The following is a 16,585-nucleotide window of genomic DNA, read 5'->3' as shown; positions in this document are numbered from 1 at the left end:
CTGTGAGTTTCTATATAGGTTCACACACACCTGCCCATCCTCACTGCTTCACATCTGCAATGAGACATTTTTAATGTCTTATAGTGTTTTTGTTTTTTTAGCCTGACAGTCAGCTCTCCATTAGAGGTGTGAATTTTAATGAAAGGTCAAACTGAAGCAAACTTTCCTGGGGACTGCTTCAAATGCTCTTGTATTCACCTGTGTGAATGCACCCTAAATCAATAATTAAAATGCAATAATAATAATTTATTGAAATTGGGACTCCAAATTTGGGTCTGAGAAAAGTTCTCAATGTGTCCTGGTCTTTTGTCTGAGCCCAAGAAGTTAAATATTGAATTGTGCTTTTACTTTGAAGTTATCAACTGTCTTTTTTAGAGGGCCCATGTTAAGCTAATATGACTTTTCTGTGCTTTAAACATCATAAAGTGCTTCATACACATGCCCAAAATGTTTTTTTTTCATTGATTCCCTCAATCATTAGTTAGAGGGTGATTTTCTCCTTTCTTACTGCAGGGTGAGCTCAAACACCTCGCTCCAATTTTATGACGCGTTCCCACTTTGATGACAAATTTGACGTGGCACTGAGCTGGAGAAGCCACACCTCCAGGAAGCTCTCTGTCGTGATTAACATGTAAACAGACACGCCCACAAAGGTGAGCATTTCAGCGTCCTTTGCACAGTGCTATGTATGTATTTTCTAGTATGTACCGGTGAACGCCCCGCCCCCACGCTCTGTCTCATTTTTATAAAGCAGCATGAGCTCGGCTATGGAGTGGGTGGGAGGAGGGCGGGCCATTCTCTGGCCCTACATCACCGTGCGGGGAGGAAGAAATCAGTGCCCCGTCTATAGACACGCCCACTCATGAATATGCATAAGTGGGATGCAAATGCAGAGTTTAACAGTCAAGTATTACGTTTTGACTGGGAAACACCCGTATTTTACCCCTCTTTCCCGCCATTGTCCCGTATTAGTATTTTTCCATAAATATCCCATATATTAATGTAATGATAATTAAAAGATAAATAAATAAAAACATTTCTCTGCCTTACTAAACTGAACGCAGTCACAAGAACTGACACCAGAAATGGCCTGAGTGGCAGTTCTTGTGAGATCAGTGACGACAGCGGCAACAAACCCGGAAACAACTCAGAAGAGAGAATGAAGACGTTCTGGCAAAAAAAAAACAAAGAACTCATGTAAATACGTTGTAAAATAGAACAGAGAGTTTACCTTCCTAAAGAGCAGCATGATGGGACACAAGTTACACTTTCTGTTAGATTAGAAACTGAGATTTTAACGTCTACTACAGCGGAAGGAACGCGTAAGTCACCATGAAAAATCAGCCAATCACAAGTGCCAAAAATATACACTGCTTTAAAAAGTGTTAAAGAATAAAAAGTCTGCAACAAATGTGTCTAATAAGTCATTAGTGAATACCAGAGAACCACATGAGTGAGCATGAGAAATTATCAGAAAATATATAATGAAAATAAAATGTTAATGTCTAACTTAAAGACAAGCAATGTGAAATTAACAGTAAATATGCATTAATGTGTTGACTTGTATATAAACTGTAAGTATATTAAATAAACACATGTGCTTTATATACACATTTGTGTTTTAATTTAGGCTGTATTATAATTTAGGAATTAGGGCTGGGCGATATATATCGAGATTCAAGACTTATCAAGTTTTATATTTTGCGATATAGAAAACTACAATATCGATATATATCGATATGTATCGTATAAATACTTGTTTTAGGAGTCGCTGCTTTTACTTCTCAGACCAACATGTAAAGCACAATTAGATGGATTAATGAGTGTGTTCTAACCCTGACCTTCACCATAACAAGCCACACTGCAGAACTCACTCAAACATGTTGTCTCTTACAGGAGGAAAAGCAAAAAGTGGCACGTATTGTGTAGCTGTTTGTTAATAAATGTGCCTGTGTGGCATTTTGCATCAGACTGGTCAGACTTCATTTAAAATAAAATTATACAGGTTTATATCGTATACAGCGTTTAAAATTACCTAACGACGTTTAAAAAAACGCCGTTAGGTAACAGCGTTTTTTTTCAGTAACGGGGTAATCTAACTAATTACTTTTTACACCATTACAACCATACCTGTCAAGTTTTGGATTTGAAATTAAGGGAAATTTTCTGGCGCCCACTACGAGCCGTCCCACCCGCCCAACCAAGCACCAGTATCCCTTATATTTTGATATAGGTGTACAAAAAATCTAAAATACCCACTTGTCAACAACTTACTAAATACAATTATGTGATTAGAATCTGGTAGGTCGACCTTTATTAACATTAAAATGCTGTGAACATTCCGACTAGAGCTGGGTGATATGGACCAATACTCATATCTCAATATATTTTCTCAAAATGGTGACATATGATATAAATATAGATAATTTTATTAAATAAAGTCTGACCAGAAAAACAATTCTGGGTTAAATTTTCTGATGCAAAATGCTACACAGGGACATTTATTAACAAACAGCTGATCAATATGTGACACTCATTAATCATCTAACTGAGCTTTACATGTTGTTCTGAGAAGTAAAAGCAGCGTCTCCTAAAACTAGTATATTATATACATAATAAGCTATAGTTTATATACATATATATATATTTATATATATATAGATATATGAAATATTATAGTTTTATAAATCGCCAAAATAGAAAGCTCGATACATCTTTAATCTCGATATATCGCCCAGCCCTAATTCCTAAATTATAAAACAGCCTAAATAGAAACACAAATGTGTATATGAAGCGCGTGTTTATTTAATATACTTACAGTTCATATACAAGTGAACACGTTGTATATTTACTGTTAATTTCACATTGCTTGTCTTTAAGTTAGACATTTTTTCATCTTCATCCATCGTCTCTTTTCTGAGTTGCTTTCAGGTTTGTTGCCGCTGTCGGCACTAATATCGCGAGAACTGCCACTCAGGCCATTTCTCGCGAGGCTAGTGACGCCGTTCAGTTTAGTAAGGCAGCTTTTCATTATTATTACAGTAAAATACGGGATATTTACGGGAAAATACTAATAAGGGAAGATGGCGGGTGAAATACGGGAGTTTCCCGGCCAAAACGGGAGTTTCCCGGCCAAAACGGGATACTTGGCAGGTATGGTTACAATGCCGTTATCGTTACGGAACGTTAAATGCGGCGCGTTACATGTATTGATTGAACTTTTATCCGATGAAAAGTTGGCATTTTTAAGGTGGCGATACAAACACTACTTTAAATTACTTGTGGTCAAAGGCAAGAACGTGTATGTGAAGTGTTCATTATATCCAGGAGAGAAGACTTTGTCGACATCCGTTGTAAGCAACTCAAATTTAATGAAGCGCCTCACAACGACACACGCATCTAAAAAATTTGAATTATTTGACATATAGAAACTTTATTTTTTTAACAGTAACACAAATAGTTACTTTCCTTGGTAATTAGTTACTTTAATTATAGAGTAATTCAATTACTAACTCAGTTACTTTTTGGAACAAGTAGTGAGTAACTATAACTAATTACTTTTTTAAAGTAACGTTCCCAACACTGATTGTATATCAACATTGTTAGAAAACATATTGAGATATGAGTTTTGGTCCATATCACCCAGCTCTAGTAGGAATGTTCACAGCATTACAATGTTAATAAAGGTTGATCCACCAGATTTTAATCACCTAAATGCATTTAGGAAATGTTGACAAGTGGCTATTTTAGATTTCCTGTACAAAATACAAGGGATAGTGGAGCTTGGTTGGGGTGGTGGACGGCTCAAAGCTGGCGCCAGAAAATTTTCCTTATTTTCGAATCCAAAAATTGACAGCTATGAAAGGCTGGTCACAGAGAAGTTTATATAAAGCCTATTTATGAGCGTACGACATGAATTCGACCATTTTCATGCAAGAGTATGCTACAATCATATCTCATGTCAGGTGTGAGCTTGGGTAACCAAATCTGAGTGTGTAGATTTGTGGTGCAGCACAGCAAAATGAATTAGTCTGAAAATAATTATTAACTAACCTCAGCTGTCATTGAAGCATAAGCAGATACACGTTCAGAACAGATCAAAGAGGATTATTAAAACAAATTAAACTAAATAAAAAACATTTCCCAAAAGCATACATTATTACTGATAGCACTATTTTTGTTTTCCTTCCACTTAATACCGTATAGACCCACTGGTAAACTCTGCTACCACGCACACACACACAGGAGTGCAGCGTTGCTTCTGCTCTGTATTGGACCCAAGGACGCTGCCGTGTATCATTCATGCTTTTAAAAATGTAAAGTATACCTTAAACTTTATCATTCATTTTCTATCAGTAATATAAGTTTATTTGTAAATCCAATATTTGTAAGTCTGTGGACACCCACACACACACACCCACACACACGCACACACGCGCACACAAACACCCACACACACCCACACACGCGCACACAAACACCCACACACACACACACACGCACACATGCCCACACACACACACACGCACACACACTCACACACACACACACACACACGCACACACACACACACACATACGCACACACACACACACACAGACGCACACACACACACACACACACACACTCGGCTGCTCAGTGCAGAAAAAATATAGAGAATTATAACTCGGGTTCCTCTTGGTGAGAGCAGAGGAGGCTAACTAACCAGAGACTGTGGAACAACAATATTTTACAGCAGTCAGAATCAACATATGAAACAATTGTGTGTATTTCATCATACAAAGGCAGATCACAGATAAAAGTCTATATAAAGCCTATTTATAGCTGCACGCGGTAAGAATGAGAGGTCACGATGAAACAACTGGCCTTATATATCCTATACATATCAGCTCATACATTCTAATAGCTTGTTGCATTAGCCAGCTGCCAAAAGCATCAAAGCGAGGTTTGATTTTTCACAAGCAACAACCAAGTAAACAGGAAAGAGACAACCTAGAGTGGGGGTTTCCAGTTGTGTTTACGATGTACTGGTTACACCAGGAGAATCTTTTTCATTAGGAGCAAACCTTAAATGTGCACAAGCAGACTGTATGACGTCTAAATGTTTATATTAGGATCTCAGTTTTTAGAAGCAGTTGTGCAGAGAGAACTCTCCTTTTGGCAAAGCCTGCAGGACTAGATTTGCTGCTGGCATCTGGACTAAGGCACTGACAAAAAGTACAGCAGCCTCAGCTGCCTGCAGGGATTTAAAACCAAAAGGATAACTCAAAGCAATGCCAAATGAGACGTTAAAAGCAACCAACAAGAAGCTAACGAGGATGACAGAGAATTATGCTCCATACTTATATTGCTAATCTTCTAAAGTGTTTTTATGCCACTTTTTCAGCAAAAGTCAGCAGATAGAAAAATAAATCCAGTACGCAATGAACACCAAGTGACTTAAGAAGGGCTTACAACTGTAGTTGCAATCGGCATCTTGTTTATTTGCTTGTCCTGACCATGAGTTAGAACGAGTTGGAACCTGTCCTAGTTTGCTAGTCATCTATCACAGGCACACACGCCCTACCTCCAACATTTGTGTTCTAAATAACTGGAAAGCACTGCTTTGATTTTGGGAAAATGTACACAGTCTGTATAACATCCAATATTAAATTCCTAAATTCGTATCACACTATCATACTGTATGATACTGACATTATATGCCAAATGGATATTACTCTAATTACACAAGGGTTTGTTGTTGAAGTTGAAATTTTAAGTTGCACCAGACACATTTCATAATTCCAACTTCAGATCTGTACCAGGACTAAGACAAGCTTTCACACCTAAAAACTTGCAGATGTTCAAAGCTAATAATAGAAACCCAAACATAATGGTTTTGCTATCATTTGTTGAGTGTATTACTGTTTATTAAATATGCTTAACACAACATTGCATTAGTGGATATACAAAATAATTTCAACTCAAGTATATATTTATTTATTTATTTACTTAAATAATGTGTGCGTGTGTGTGTGTGTGTTCACATATAAGCCATGTTTGGGGTGGCAGTGGCTCAGGACATGGATTGGGAACCGGAGGGTCGCAGGTTCAAGTCCCAGCACAGACCAAAATGGCAGAAGTTCTTCTGGTAGCTGGAGAGGTAGGAGATCACCATCCACCGACCCCCTCGAGCACTGCCGAGGTTCCCTCGAGCAAGGCACTGAACCCCAACATTGCTCTGGTGCGCTCCCTTCATGGTAAAAGCAGCCCCACTCTGACATCTCTCCATTAATGTATGAAATTAAAACATTCTCATTCAAAAAACCTTCACGGTTACAATGAATACACAGTTGTGGAATCATATACGTTCGCTTTTTTTTTAGCAAATAATGAAATCATTTTTAGTTATACCCATCACAACCTTACACCATATAATCTCCACAAAGTGTGTGTGATGCCACTTGCCCAAATACAAACAATGCAGCAGCTATTCCCTTGCAATAGACGAGTCAACATCCTCCTTTCTCCTCCAGAAACCGTCAAATGAAAAGTAATACAACAGTGGATCCAGACAACAGTTCACACTAGCCAGACAGTTCAGAGCAGGCCTTAAATGATTAAAGAACAGAGCCAAAGAGACAGGTAAGAAGAAAAGAGTGAACATCATCAAGTTCATGGCAAAAATCAGCATGACATTGACTTTGTTTCTGATTATTGCAGAGTCATTTACGTTTTTATGGAGAGTCCAGGATACAAGAACAGTGGACATGATGTTCACTGCTAGCATGGTGAACAACACTACAAGCTGAAAATAAGCCACACCTGATCTGTGCAATCTTACATCAACCTGTGGTGGGTGAAAATCAAAGCAAGCAGGCTCTGTGTGGTTGTTCAAAAATCGAGATAGGTTCACGCTCTCTGGGATATTCACCACCAACAATAAGAGCCATATAACCACAGCCGCTTTGCAGGCTTTGGAGGGGGTTCGCAGTTGTCTTGACTTCAGAGGGTAAACCACAGCCAGCAATCGGTCCACACTGATGATGGTGATGAAGATGGCACTGGAACGGATGTTGTTGCGGAAAAGCATTGTGATCCAAATGCAGGCCATGTTGGTGAGTGGCCAGGTTCCAGTGGCATAGAAGTAAACCCTCATAGGCAATGAGATGACCAGCAGTAGGTCTGAGATGGCCAGGTTAACCATGAAGACGATGCTGGGTGATCTGAGGCTGTGGTGTCGAAGGAAAATCCAGAGAGACAAAATATTGAGAGGCAGACCAATTGCTATGACGGAGCCAAAGACCACAGCATAGATCGGCTTTTTGTCTTCTTCTGGTTCAAGTCCTTTCATGCTGCTGTTATGCATATTCTGCCTTGTGTGAAATACAGAAATGGAGTAAAGTGAGCAGAAACACCTCAAGTCTGCAGCCTTCCACTTTCTTACAAGAACAGACACAGGAAACACTTTGAAGGAAGTAGCACAGTTTGAATACAGTGGTGTGAAGTGAAATCGAGAACATGTGGGGGGGGGTTGAAGTCATGGAAGAAAGAACTAAGGTGTTTTTTTTTTTCTTTATGAAACTCAAATGTGTAAACCGGATGTTACTCAGAAAACAACCAGAAATGGCATAATTCTCGTTTCTAACTGTAACCCTGAGCTCTGTACCTACGTTAATGATTTACATTATTTTTACTCAATAAGGATCATGTGATAAGGTTTTTCTTAACACATATGTATGGATGAACCTCTCTCCGTCACCATAATTAAACATCTACAAAAATCTATTATTTGTCTTCCACCGCAAAGCTTTTTTCCTCAACTTTACTTTACTACAGATGACAAATGGCAGTTTTTGAAGTTGGGGAGCAAAATTCAAAGTGATCACTCTAGCTTTAGGTATAAATACAACACATCCATTTTGAAAGATCAGTGAGTCTTGGTTCTGTACAGGTGTTAAAACTCAGTCCTTGGTGCATGTAAAATATATATATATATATATTTATATATATATATATATATATATATATATATATATATATATATATATAAAGTGCAAAAACAAACATTTAACAATTTACAAATAACTTAACTACTTTAAACTATTATCTTTTTAGTAATAAACTAATTTAAAGTGAAACAACACAAAGGAACTAACAAATTCACACAACAAAAAATGTATAAAACTAATAGAAAAAAAACAACAACAGCATCCTCCTTTAGTTAAGAATGGCATTCAGGAAAACCAAGTGCCTCAGCTTTGAGTGGTTGATCCTATTTCTTCTCTCCGTAACGATGCTGTAAACTATGGAAGCAAATTTGTACCATAATTCAATTTAAAATGGATTAACAGAAATGCTTTTCATTTTCAGAATATAGCTGCATTTTTTTAACTCAAAATAAAATTTATAATAAATAATCCAAACTGCATTTTCATTTTCTGTTTCAAGGTTGCTCATTTTGTAACTTAATCAAAATGATAAAGAAAATGTCATTAAAGTTTTAATTTTCAAAAGATGGCCCAACAAATAGGTACCAAAATTCAATTTGAAATGGAAAATGTGAAAATTAAAATGCATTAGCAGAAAGGTTAATGCATTGAAGGTTGTGGCTGCCTTATTTCACTCACTGACGTCACTCTGGTACGCTGACTGGGATTGCGAAGTCGAATTGAATTATGTTATACTTGGCGCAGGGGGTGGGGCATGATAACAAAAATGCTATGACCTCTTTGCTTTTTTTAGTTGTGTCACAAAATGAGCAGTGTTGAAGAAGAAAATGAAAATGCAATTTTGATTATTTATTACCAATTTGATTTATGAGTCAAATTATGCAAGAAGGGTCTGTCGCGTTCCCGATTTGACTCAAGAATGCCCCCCATGGGCGTTCCTGTTAGTTTTTCATCAACTAATCAGAGGAAGATATGTGGGAACGACATCAAGGGGGCAGCATTGCACAACCTAGCGTACATTCTGCCGGAAAGCATTAAAGAAGAAGAAGAAGAAGGAACAACATCACTTCCGCAACTTCATATAACTACATATAATATGCTGAATATTCCAGAAAGTATGATTCATATGCCTTTGTATTAAATGATAAATAATGAATGATCACGCTGATCCTACCACGGTAATGCATCATTGTAACCTCACAGCTTGTTTGTTGTAAATATCTGTATCATATTTGTATGTTTGTATACAAATTTGTATATTTGTATTATTATTAGTATTATCTATCTTATTTTCTTTTTTACTACTGTAATCCTTATTTTTTAAAAGTCTTTTAATTATACACTTGTTTAACGTTTGTTCGTTCTTTTGTCTTTGGGATAAATAAAGGATTTTGGATTCTGATTGTTCTGATAGTAACTGTAATAGTAACTGTACCCCATCTATGGCTAGCTCTTAATTTGATTTGATTTGACTCTCACCATAATATCAAATATCCCCCCCCCCCACTGTTAACACTTTAGTTTGAACCTACTGCTAAGGGCATACTGTACTTACTCTTCTTACTTACTGTATATACTTAAGTGCAATTATAGATTTTATAGCCTATACCTCAATTAAGATTTTTAAGTGCCAAAAGTCAACTTATTCCTAAATTTCAGATGTTTATACTGTTATCTTATTAATCTTGTTTATCCTGTTTGAGTGCTATTTTTTAATTCCTGTTCTGTACTGTGCATGTTTCCCCACTGTAGGATGAATAACAGTTTTCTATCTACTCACTCTCTACTTGTCATTAACCAGTAGTAATAATGTGCAATACTGTAGTAACTGTAAGAATGCAATAAGGTATCACAATGTGCCCACTCACTTAGTCACTATCTATTTATTTTGCCCATATCTTTTGTATGCGGAGTGTAGGGCATATACAATTAGGGTAATTTTTTTTTAATTAAGATGTGCAAGTGATTTGTTATTTACTAATTATTTACAGCCATTTATGTTTGTTTCATTATCTTGTTGAGTGCTCTTTTTATTCTTACTGTTGGGACAAATGTCCAGAGTGATGTGGTTGTTTTCTTTAGAAAATAAGCTTTTAAATTATGAATAACATGCCATGGTAATTCATATTAAATTAAAAACTGTTCTGTGCAATATTTAATTGTTTTAATGTTTTTTCATCCATCTTAAATGTGTCAACTTGTTCATTAAAACAACCTTTGTTTTATATCTTCAAATTGAATTATGCAGCGACAACCTTCAATGCATTAGCCCTTCTGCTAATGCATTTAATTTTCAAATTTTCCATTTCAAATGTTACCTATTTATTGGTCCATCTTTTGAAAATTAAAACGTCCCACTGAAAAGACCAACGTTGAAACAACGCTGAAATGATGTGATGGCCTGAAGTTGAGAAGACGTCTTTGGCGGGTGCAGAATGAAAGTTTTTGCAACGACGTATTCTAGATGTCCCAAAAAGACGGATAAGAAAGGTGGCCCACGGTGGGTTCGATCCCTAGACCTTATGCTTCCAAGCGCACTTCCTTACCTATTCAACACTAAAATATATTTTAATAACTGTTTTGCGCTGTAAGAGCATACAATGCCATTAATTTTGGGGTATTGTAATGTTTATATGCAATTTTGACGTTCTTATGTGTGCGTTTGCTAAATTACCTGACCCAACGATGTCCGAAAATGTCTTCTCAACGTTGTTTCAACGTTGACTTGCTCAATGGGAGCTCGACATTAATTCTTTCTTAAAAAGAGCATAAATGTTAATGAAGTACACTTGGATATATAGTGACTCTGGATAATACTGAATAATGATTTCTAATAAACAGAAGCACATACACACGCATGTGTCTGTGACTGAGTGTGGAATTGCAAGGCTGTTTAAATTTCATATGTGAAATTACTTCAAACGTTGAACGTGATATCAAGGTCCAGATGAGGTTGTGGTCAGATGCCGACCTGTTTTGAACACCATATAGACGTGCAGATGTGGTCCAGACCGACCGACACGTTATGAACGTGATCTGGAGGCAGACCTCAAAATTAGGGAGATTTTCAAAAGAGCGGGGGGGGGGGGGGGGGGGTAGTTTGCTTTTGAAAGAGAAAATGAAATAATTCAATTTCACAGTGTTCTTTTATTTGAAAAACACATTTAAGGTAAAGAACAAATGCCACAGTACCCGTGCAAATGGTAAATGGTGGTAGTGGTAGAATAAATAAAATATGTAGCATAAAATTAAACAAAAAAGGCATACATTGCATTAATTATCCATCAAAATAAATAAAAATAAAAAAAATCAACAAAAGGAAAATTAAACATAGCCTACACAATGGCTATAACCATAACAACATGGTTGTATTTGAAGGTGCAATGCTTCGCAGCCAGTAACACAGCTCTTGAAGGAGCGTAGGTATGGGCAGGACCTTCAAAATTTAATTTGCAGGAAAGGAGTGCGTTAAGGGTTGAATTGTCTTGGTTGTCCTGACGGTCAGCAAAAGTAACTCCCTCAGGTCTCCATTTGACCAGATGGCTCGAAATACTGGGCTGTGAACGGCGCTGCGTTGCAGTAGCCTTGTGCTTCTCTGACCATTGATGACTCGTGATGTCCGTTCGGCCACCGTGTTCAATCGAGAAGTCTGACCTACACACATTGCAGGCCGCATAACCCTTCCCTTTTGAGCTGTCCTGAATGAAGTTAAATTGTTTTTTCCAGTCATTTTGGAATTTGCTGGCATATTTCTTCTTCTTGCATGCCGCCATGTCTCTTCTTCCTCTTCTTATGCGGTGTAATCGTTATTATTGTCCGGCCGTAAACGACGCTCAGTGAAGGATGGTCCGCCCGGACAATGTCAGGGCGGAAATCGGGAGAAAATTGGGAGAATGGTGGCGCCGGGAGATTTTCGTTAGGTACATTGAAATTCGGGAGTCTCCCGGGAAAATCGGGAGGGTTGGCAAGTATGTCTGGAGGTCCGTGGACGTCGGCTGTTTAATGGGTTAAATGTAATTTCCTTCATCATTTTATTTGAGAAACAAAATGAGCAACCTTGAAGAAGAAAATGAAAATGCAGTTTGGATTATTTATTATTCATTTTATTTAAGAGTTAAAAGATGCAGCTATATTCTGAAGATGAAAAATCATTTCCCTTAATTCATTATGAATTGAATTATGGTACAAATATGCTTCCATAGTAAACACTGCAGTAGCAGCAACAGTTGCAGTCGACACGCTGGCACCTTCATTAATATCAGGTCCACTTGTTGGTCTTTTTTCTTCCCATTGCAATGGATTATTTAATGCTAGAGGAAGACACACATTTATGATCATACACTTATAATGAAGATGACGTCAAGGAATGGATTTAACACCATTTATTACAGATATGATTTACAAGTGAGTGAGATACTATTCAGCCCTGGCCTCCAGGGTCCCATCACACGTGTGTTCAGGGAGCTGAAAGAGACCATCGTCCTGGCATTCCATGTCTTTATGCTCTTTGCTCCTCCTCTTCCATTGGGCCCTTCCTCCCTCTGACCTGTATCAGTAATGAATGTGTGTGGGATCTGGTGTGCACCGCTGAGTAACGTAACTGTATGTGTTGCTTAGTGTAATGTGCAAATAATGTCCCTAAATATTCCTCAAACACCTTCTAAGAAGAGTGGAAGCTATGAACGATGCCAAAGGGCCAACCATATTAAAGTATATGAATTTGAAAACAATGTCCTTAAACTTTATCTGAATACTTTAGTCAATAGTGTATATTTTGTGAGCTTAAAGGTCCCATGTCATGTTATTTTTCATCCATCTCCATTTGTCCTAAAAACCCCAAAAACATAGTATTTGAGGTTTATTTTCCCAAACTCGCCAGTTTTCCAGAGTTTTAGCCTCTGAAAGGTCACTTTCTGAGAAACTCTACACAAACAGGCTGATTTGCATCCCACTTATGCATATTCATGAGTGGGCGTGTCTATAGACGGGACACTGACTTCCTCCTCCCTGCACGGTGACGTAGGGCCAGAGGACGGCCCGCCCTCTTTCCACCCACTCCGTAGCCGAACTCATGCTGCTTTATTAACATGAGACAGAGCGTAGGGGCGGGGCATACATAGACTGTAGAAAATACATACATAGCACTGTGCGAAAGATGCTGAAAAGCTCACCTTCGTGGGCGTGTCTGTTTACATGTCAGTCACGGCAGAGCGCTTCCTGGAAGCGCAGCTTCTGCTGCTCAGTGCCCCGTCAAATTTGTCATCAAAGTGGGAACGCGTCATCAAATTGGAGCGAGGTGTTTGGGCTCACCCTGCTGTAAGAAAGGAGCAAATCACCCTCTAACTAATGATTGAGGGAATCAATGAAAAAAACATGTGTATGAAGCCCATATAGCACTTTTATCTATCTATGAAAGCAAAAAAGGTCTGTGTGTGTGTGTGTGCGTGTGTGCGTGCGTGTGTGTGGAGCGAATATCTCCCCAAAGTGGTGCCTGTTCGACCTGAAACTTTTCCAACGGCTTCCAAATACCCCGAGTTTATGCATTTGTTATTTTGGAGTAATTTGGTCATTTCCAAATGTTTATTTTAATTTAATTTCACTTTTGGACGGCACAGAAGTGAAACCTATTCAGCTTTTGACCTCAGTGTGTGAGGGGGCGCTAGCGCTCCATCTATATCTATTTCACTGCACAGCTCACTTCCGGTGCGTGCACGAGCTCCTGTGGACTTTTGTTTTGAGGAAAAATAGTTTTTTACTGTTCCTTATTTGGTGATGACGTTTCAAAACGATTATTTTCATGTTAGTTTGACGGCAATGGTTGCTATCCATTTCTCTGCAGCGCGTGTGTGTGTGAGAGAACCAACGGAGGAGATTAGAGTATCAGGTAGAGAGTCTCACACACACACACCGATCAGATGCGCTTCACTATCGATCACCGTCTACGTGACGTGTGCAGATATGTGAGTCCACAAGGGCGACGGGCAGAAGGGACCCTATCCAACACAGGCCCCGAACTGGGGTACCGAACACGTGAGGGCACATCCAATACTCTGACAGGAGGCCGACCACGGCGGGGGACCTGGGCCGGACACACAACCTCATCAGACAACATGTGTGCAGGTTTAAGCCTGTCCAACGTAACACGCTCCCGGCGCCCACCCACATCCAGCACGAAAGTCTTAGGACCAGCCTCAAGCACCCTAAACGGGCCATCATAAGGTGGCTGAAGCGGCGACCGGTGGGCATCATGCCGCAGAAACACAAAACGGGCTGTAGCGAGCTCCTCAGGCACAAAAGAACGCGGAAAATAGTGGTGAACAGGCGCTGGCATGAGAGCGCTGCCCGGCAAAAAAGGACGCACCGCAGGACGCGAAAGCGGGGCAGAACTCTCAGGCAAAAATTCACCCGGAACACGGAGCGGCTGACCAAGAACCAACCCAGCCGGTGAGGCATCCAAGTCCTCTTTAGGAGCCGACCGCAGACCGAGCATCACCCAAGGCAAACGATCCACCCAGTTACCATCCAAGAGTGCCGCGCGCAACGCCGCCTTGAGCGACCGGCGAAAACGCTCACACAAACCGTTAGCCTGGGGATGGTACGCGGCAGTACGATGAACCTGCACACCCAGGGACTTGGCCAGCGCCGACCAAAGCTCTGAGACAAACTGGGCACCTCTGTCAGAGGTAATATCTGACGGGGTACCGAAACGCGCCACCCAAGCCAAAAGGAATGCACGAGCTACATCCGCGGATGTCGTGGAAGACAGGAAAACTGCCTCCGGCCATCTGGAGGTCCTATCCACCATTGTCAGCAGATGAGTAAAACCTTGCGAGAAAGGAAAAGGACCCACCAGGTCTACATGTACGTGATCAAACCTCCTAGCTGGAATTGGAAACGGTTCGAGGGGTGCCTTAGTGTGTCTTTGAATTTGAGCGCGCTGACACGCAACGCACGAAGCGGCCCATTCCCTCACCTCTTTGCGGAGCCCAGGTCAGACAAACTTTGCTCCGACCAGCTTGACCGATGCCCGAACCCCCGGGTGCGAGAGGGAGTGAATCGATTCAAAAACCCGACGGCGCCAGGCAACCGGCACGACGGATTGGGGACGACCCGTGGAGACGTCACAAAGGAGAGCCAGGCCACCGTCCTGCACTACCGCCTCCTCGAGCTTAAGGCCGGTCCCGGCGGACTTAAGAGCGAGGATGTCCGGATCACTTGGCTGGTCAGCAGCCATGGCAGAAAAATCTACCCCGAGGAGTACAGGGCATGCCAGCACCCGCGACAAACAGTCGGCCACAGGGTTAGCCTTAGCGGCCACATGCTGAATGTCCGTCGTAAACTCAGAGATGGACGCTAGGTGGCGCTGCTGAAGTGCAGACCACGGCTCAGTCACTTGTTTGAGCGCGGAGTATTTCCCGCGGTGCGGCGGGTCGCAAAGCAGCTGCATGATACGCCGTGTGGACTGCTGATCCAGAGCCGCGACAACCAAGAAGTACCTGGAGTCGTCCGCCGTGATTCCTCGCAGGTGGAAGAGCGCTTCGACATGCTGGAAGCACGCAGCCGGGTCGCTCCGCCAGAACTCTGGAAGCTTCACAGACGAAAAAAAGATACAAAAATACACAAAATGACTCCAGAATTACACTGCAATGGCAAAAAAAGCAGTAATTATACAAAAAATGCACAAAAGCACAACTGAAATATACAAAAATACACCTAATGATGTAAAACAAAAAAACTAAACATATTTATTCAGAAAGTACACAAAATGACAACAGAAATGCACAAAAATATACAAAAAGGCTCCAAAAACACACAAAATGACATATAATACAGAATAATATCCCAAATGATAACAAAATATGAAAAATACACTAAAATGACAACAGAAATACACAGAACTACACTAAAATATACAAAATGATTCCAGAATCACTCAAATGGATACAAAAAACAATAATTGTACAAAAAATGCACAAAAACACAACAGAAAGATAGAAGAATACATATAATGACTCCAAAAAACATACATTACAGAAAAATACACCAAACGAACAAAATATAAAAATGAGTAAAAAAAAAACAACAAACACATTTATCATGCATATGTCTCATAGAAATAAACCAGATAAATCGCACAGGCTATTTTACTTTGCACCCACAAAGAAACCCCTTTATGACACTTCAGAGTACAGAGTACAGCGCAATTCCAAGGTGAAGTCGTCTCTACCTGCTCCTCTGCCATTGTCTCCCGCTGTGTGCTTTCCATCCTGGCTACAGTCTCGAAACAGGCATCAAGCAGGAGGATAGGTACATGACAGATGCGTTTTAAGTACGGAAATCACTTGGAAAATGTAGCTTCTGTGGACACTACCGAGAAAACAACAATGCTACAACCAAGCTACTGAGAAATGTAACACCCACTACTTTTAACTAGGGATTGTAACGATTAATCGTGAGGCAGTAAAAATCGATTTATAGGTATCACGGTTGATATTGATTTTCTGAAAATTGAATCGCAGTACTTTTTTTAACCAGCTATCCACAAGTGTAGGCGGCGGGCGGAGTCTGCTAATACTGTCTTTCTGGCCGCCTTCTACTCTTAAATATGTTAATAAATGATTAATTGCCCCTTTAGCACCGAAAGAATATCTGTA

The 16,585-nt window shown here is 39.9% G+C and overlaps 1 protein-coding gene across 1 annotated transcript; it reads right to left on the bottom strand.

The window, feature by feature from the left end:
• Positions 1-6,012: 6,012 nt before the first annotated feature.
• Positions 6,013-7,464, bottom strand: lpar5b (lysophosphatidic acid receptor 5b). Its single transcript, XM_028465255.1, has one exon. It carries the CDS (start codon positions 7,346-7,348, stop codon positions 6,470-6,472), a length of 879 nt encoding a protein of 292 aa, XP_028321056.1. The 5' UTR covers positions 7,349-7,464; the 3' UTR covers positions 6,013-6,469.
• Between the last annotated feature and the right edge of the window lie 9,121 nt (positions 7,465-16,585).

Source organism: Gouania willdenowi, chromosome 13, assembly GCF_900634775.1.
Source record: "Gouania willdenowi chromosome 13, fGouWil2.1, whole genome shotgun sequence".
NCBI classification, from domain to species: Eukaryota; Metazoa; Chordata; class Actinopteri; order Blenniiformes; family Gobiesocidae; genus Gouania; species Gouania willdenowi.
The sequence above is the reverse complement of the archived record's forward strand: the minus strand, read 5'-3'. Positions and strand labels throughout refer to the sequence as shown.

Coding starts and splice junctions, on each gene's coding strand:
- lpar5b (XM_028465255.1), bottom strand. CDS start 7,348: ATGCATAACAGCAGCATGAAAGGACTTGAACCAGAAGAAGACAAAAAG.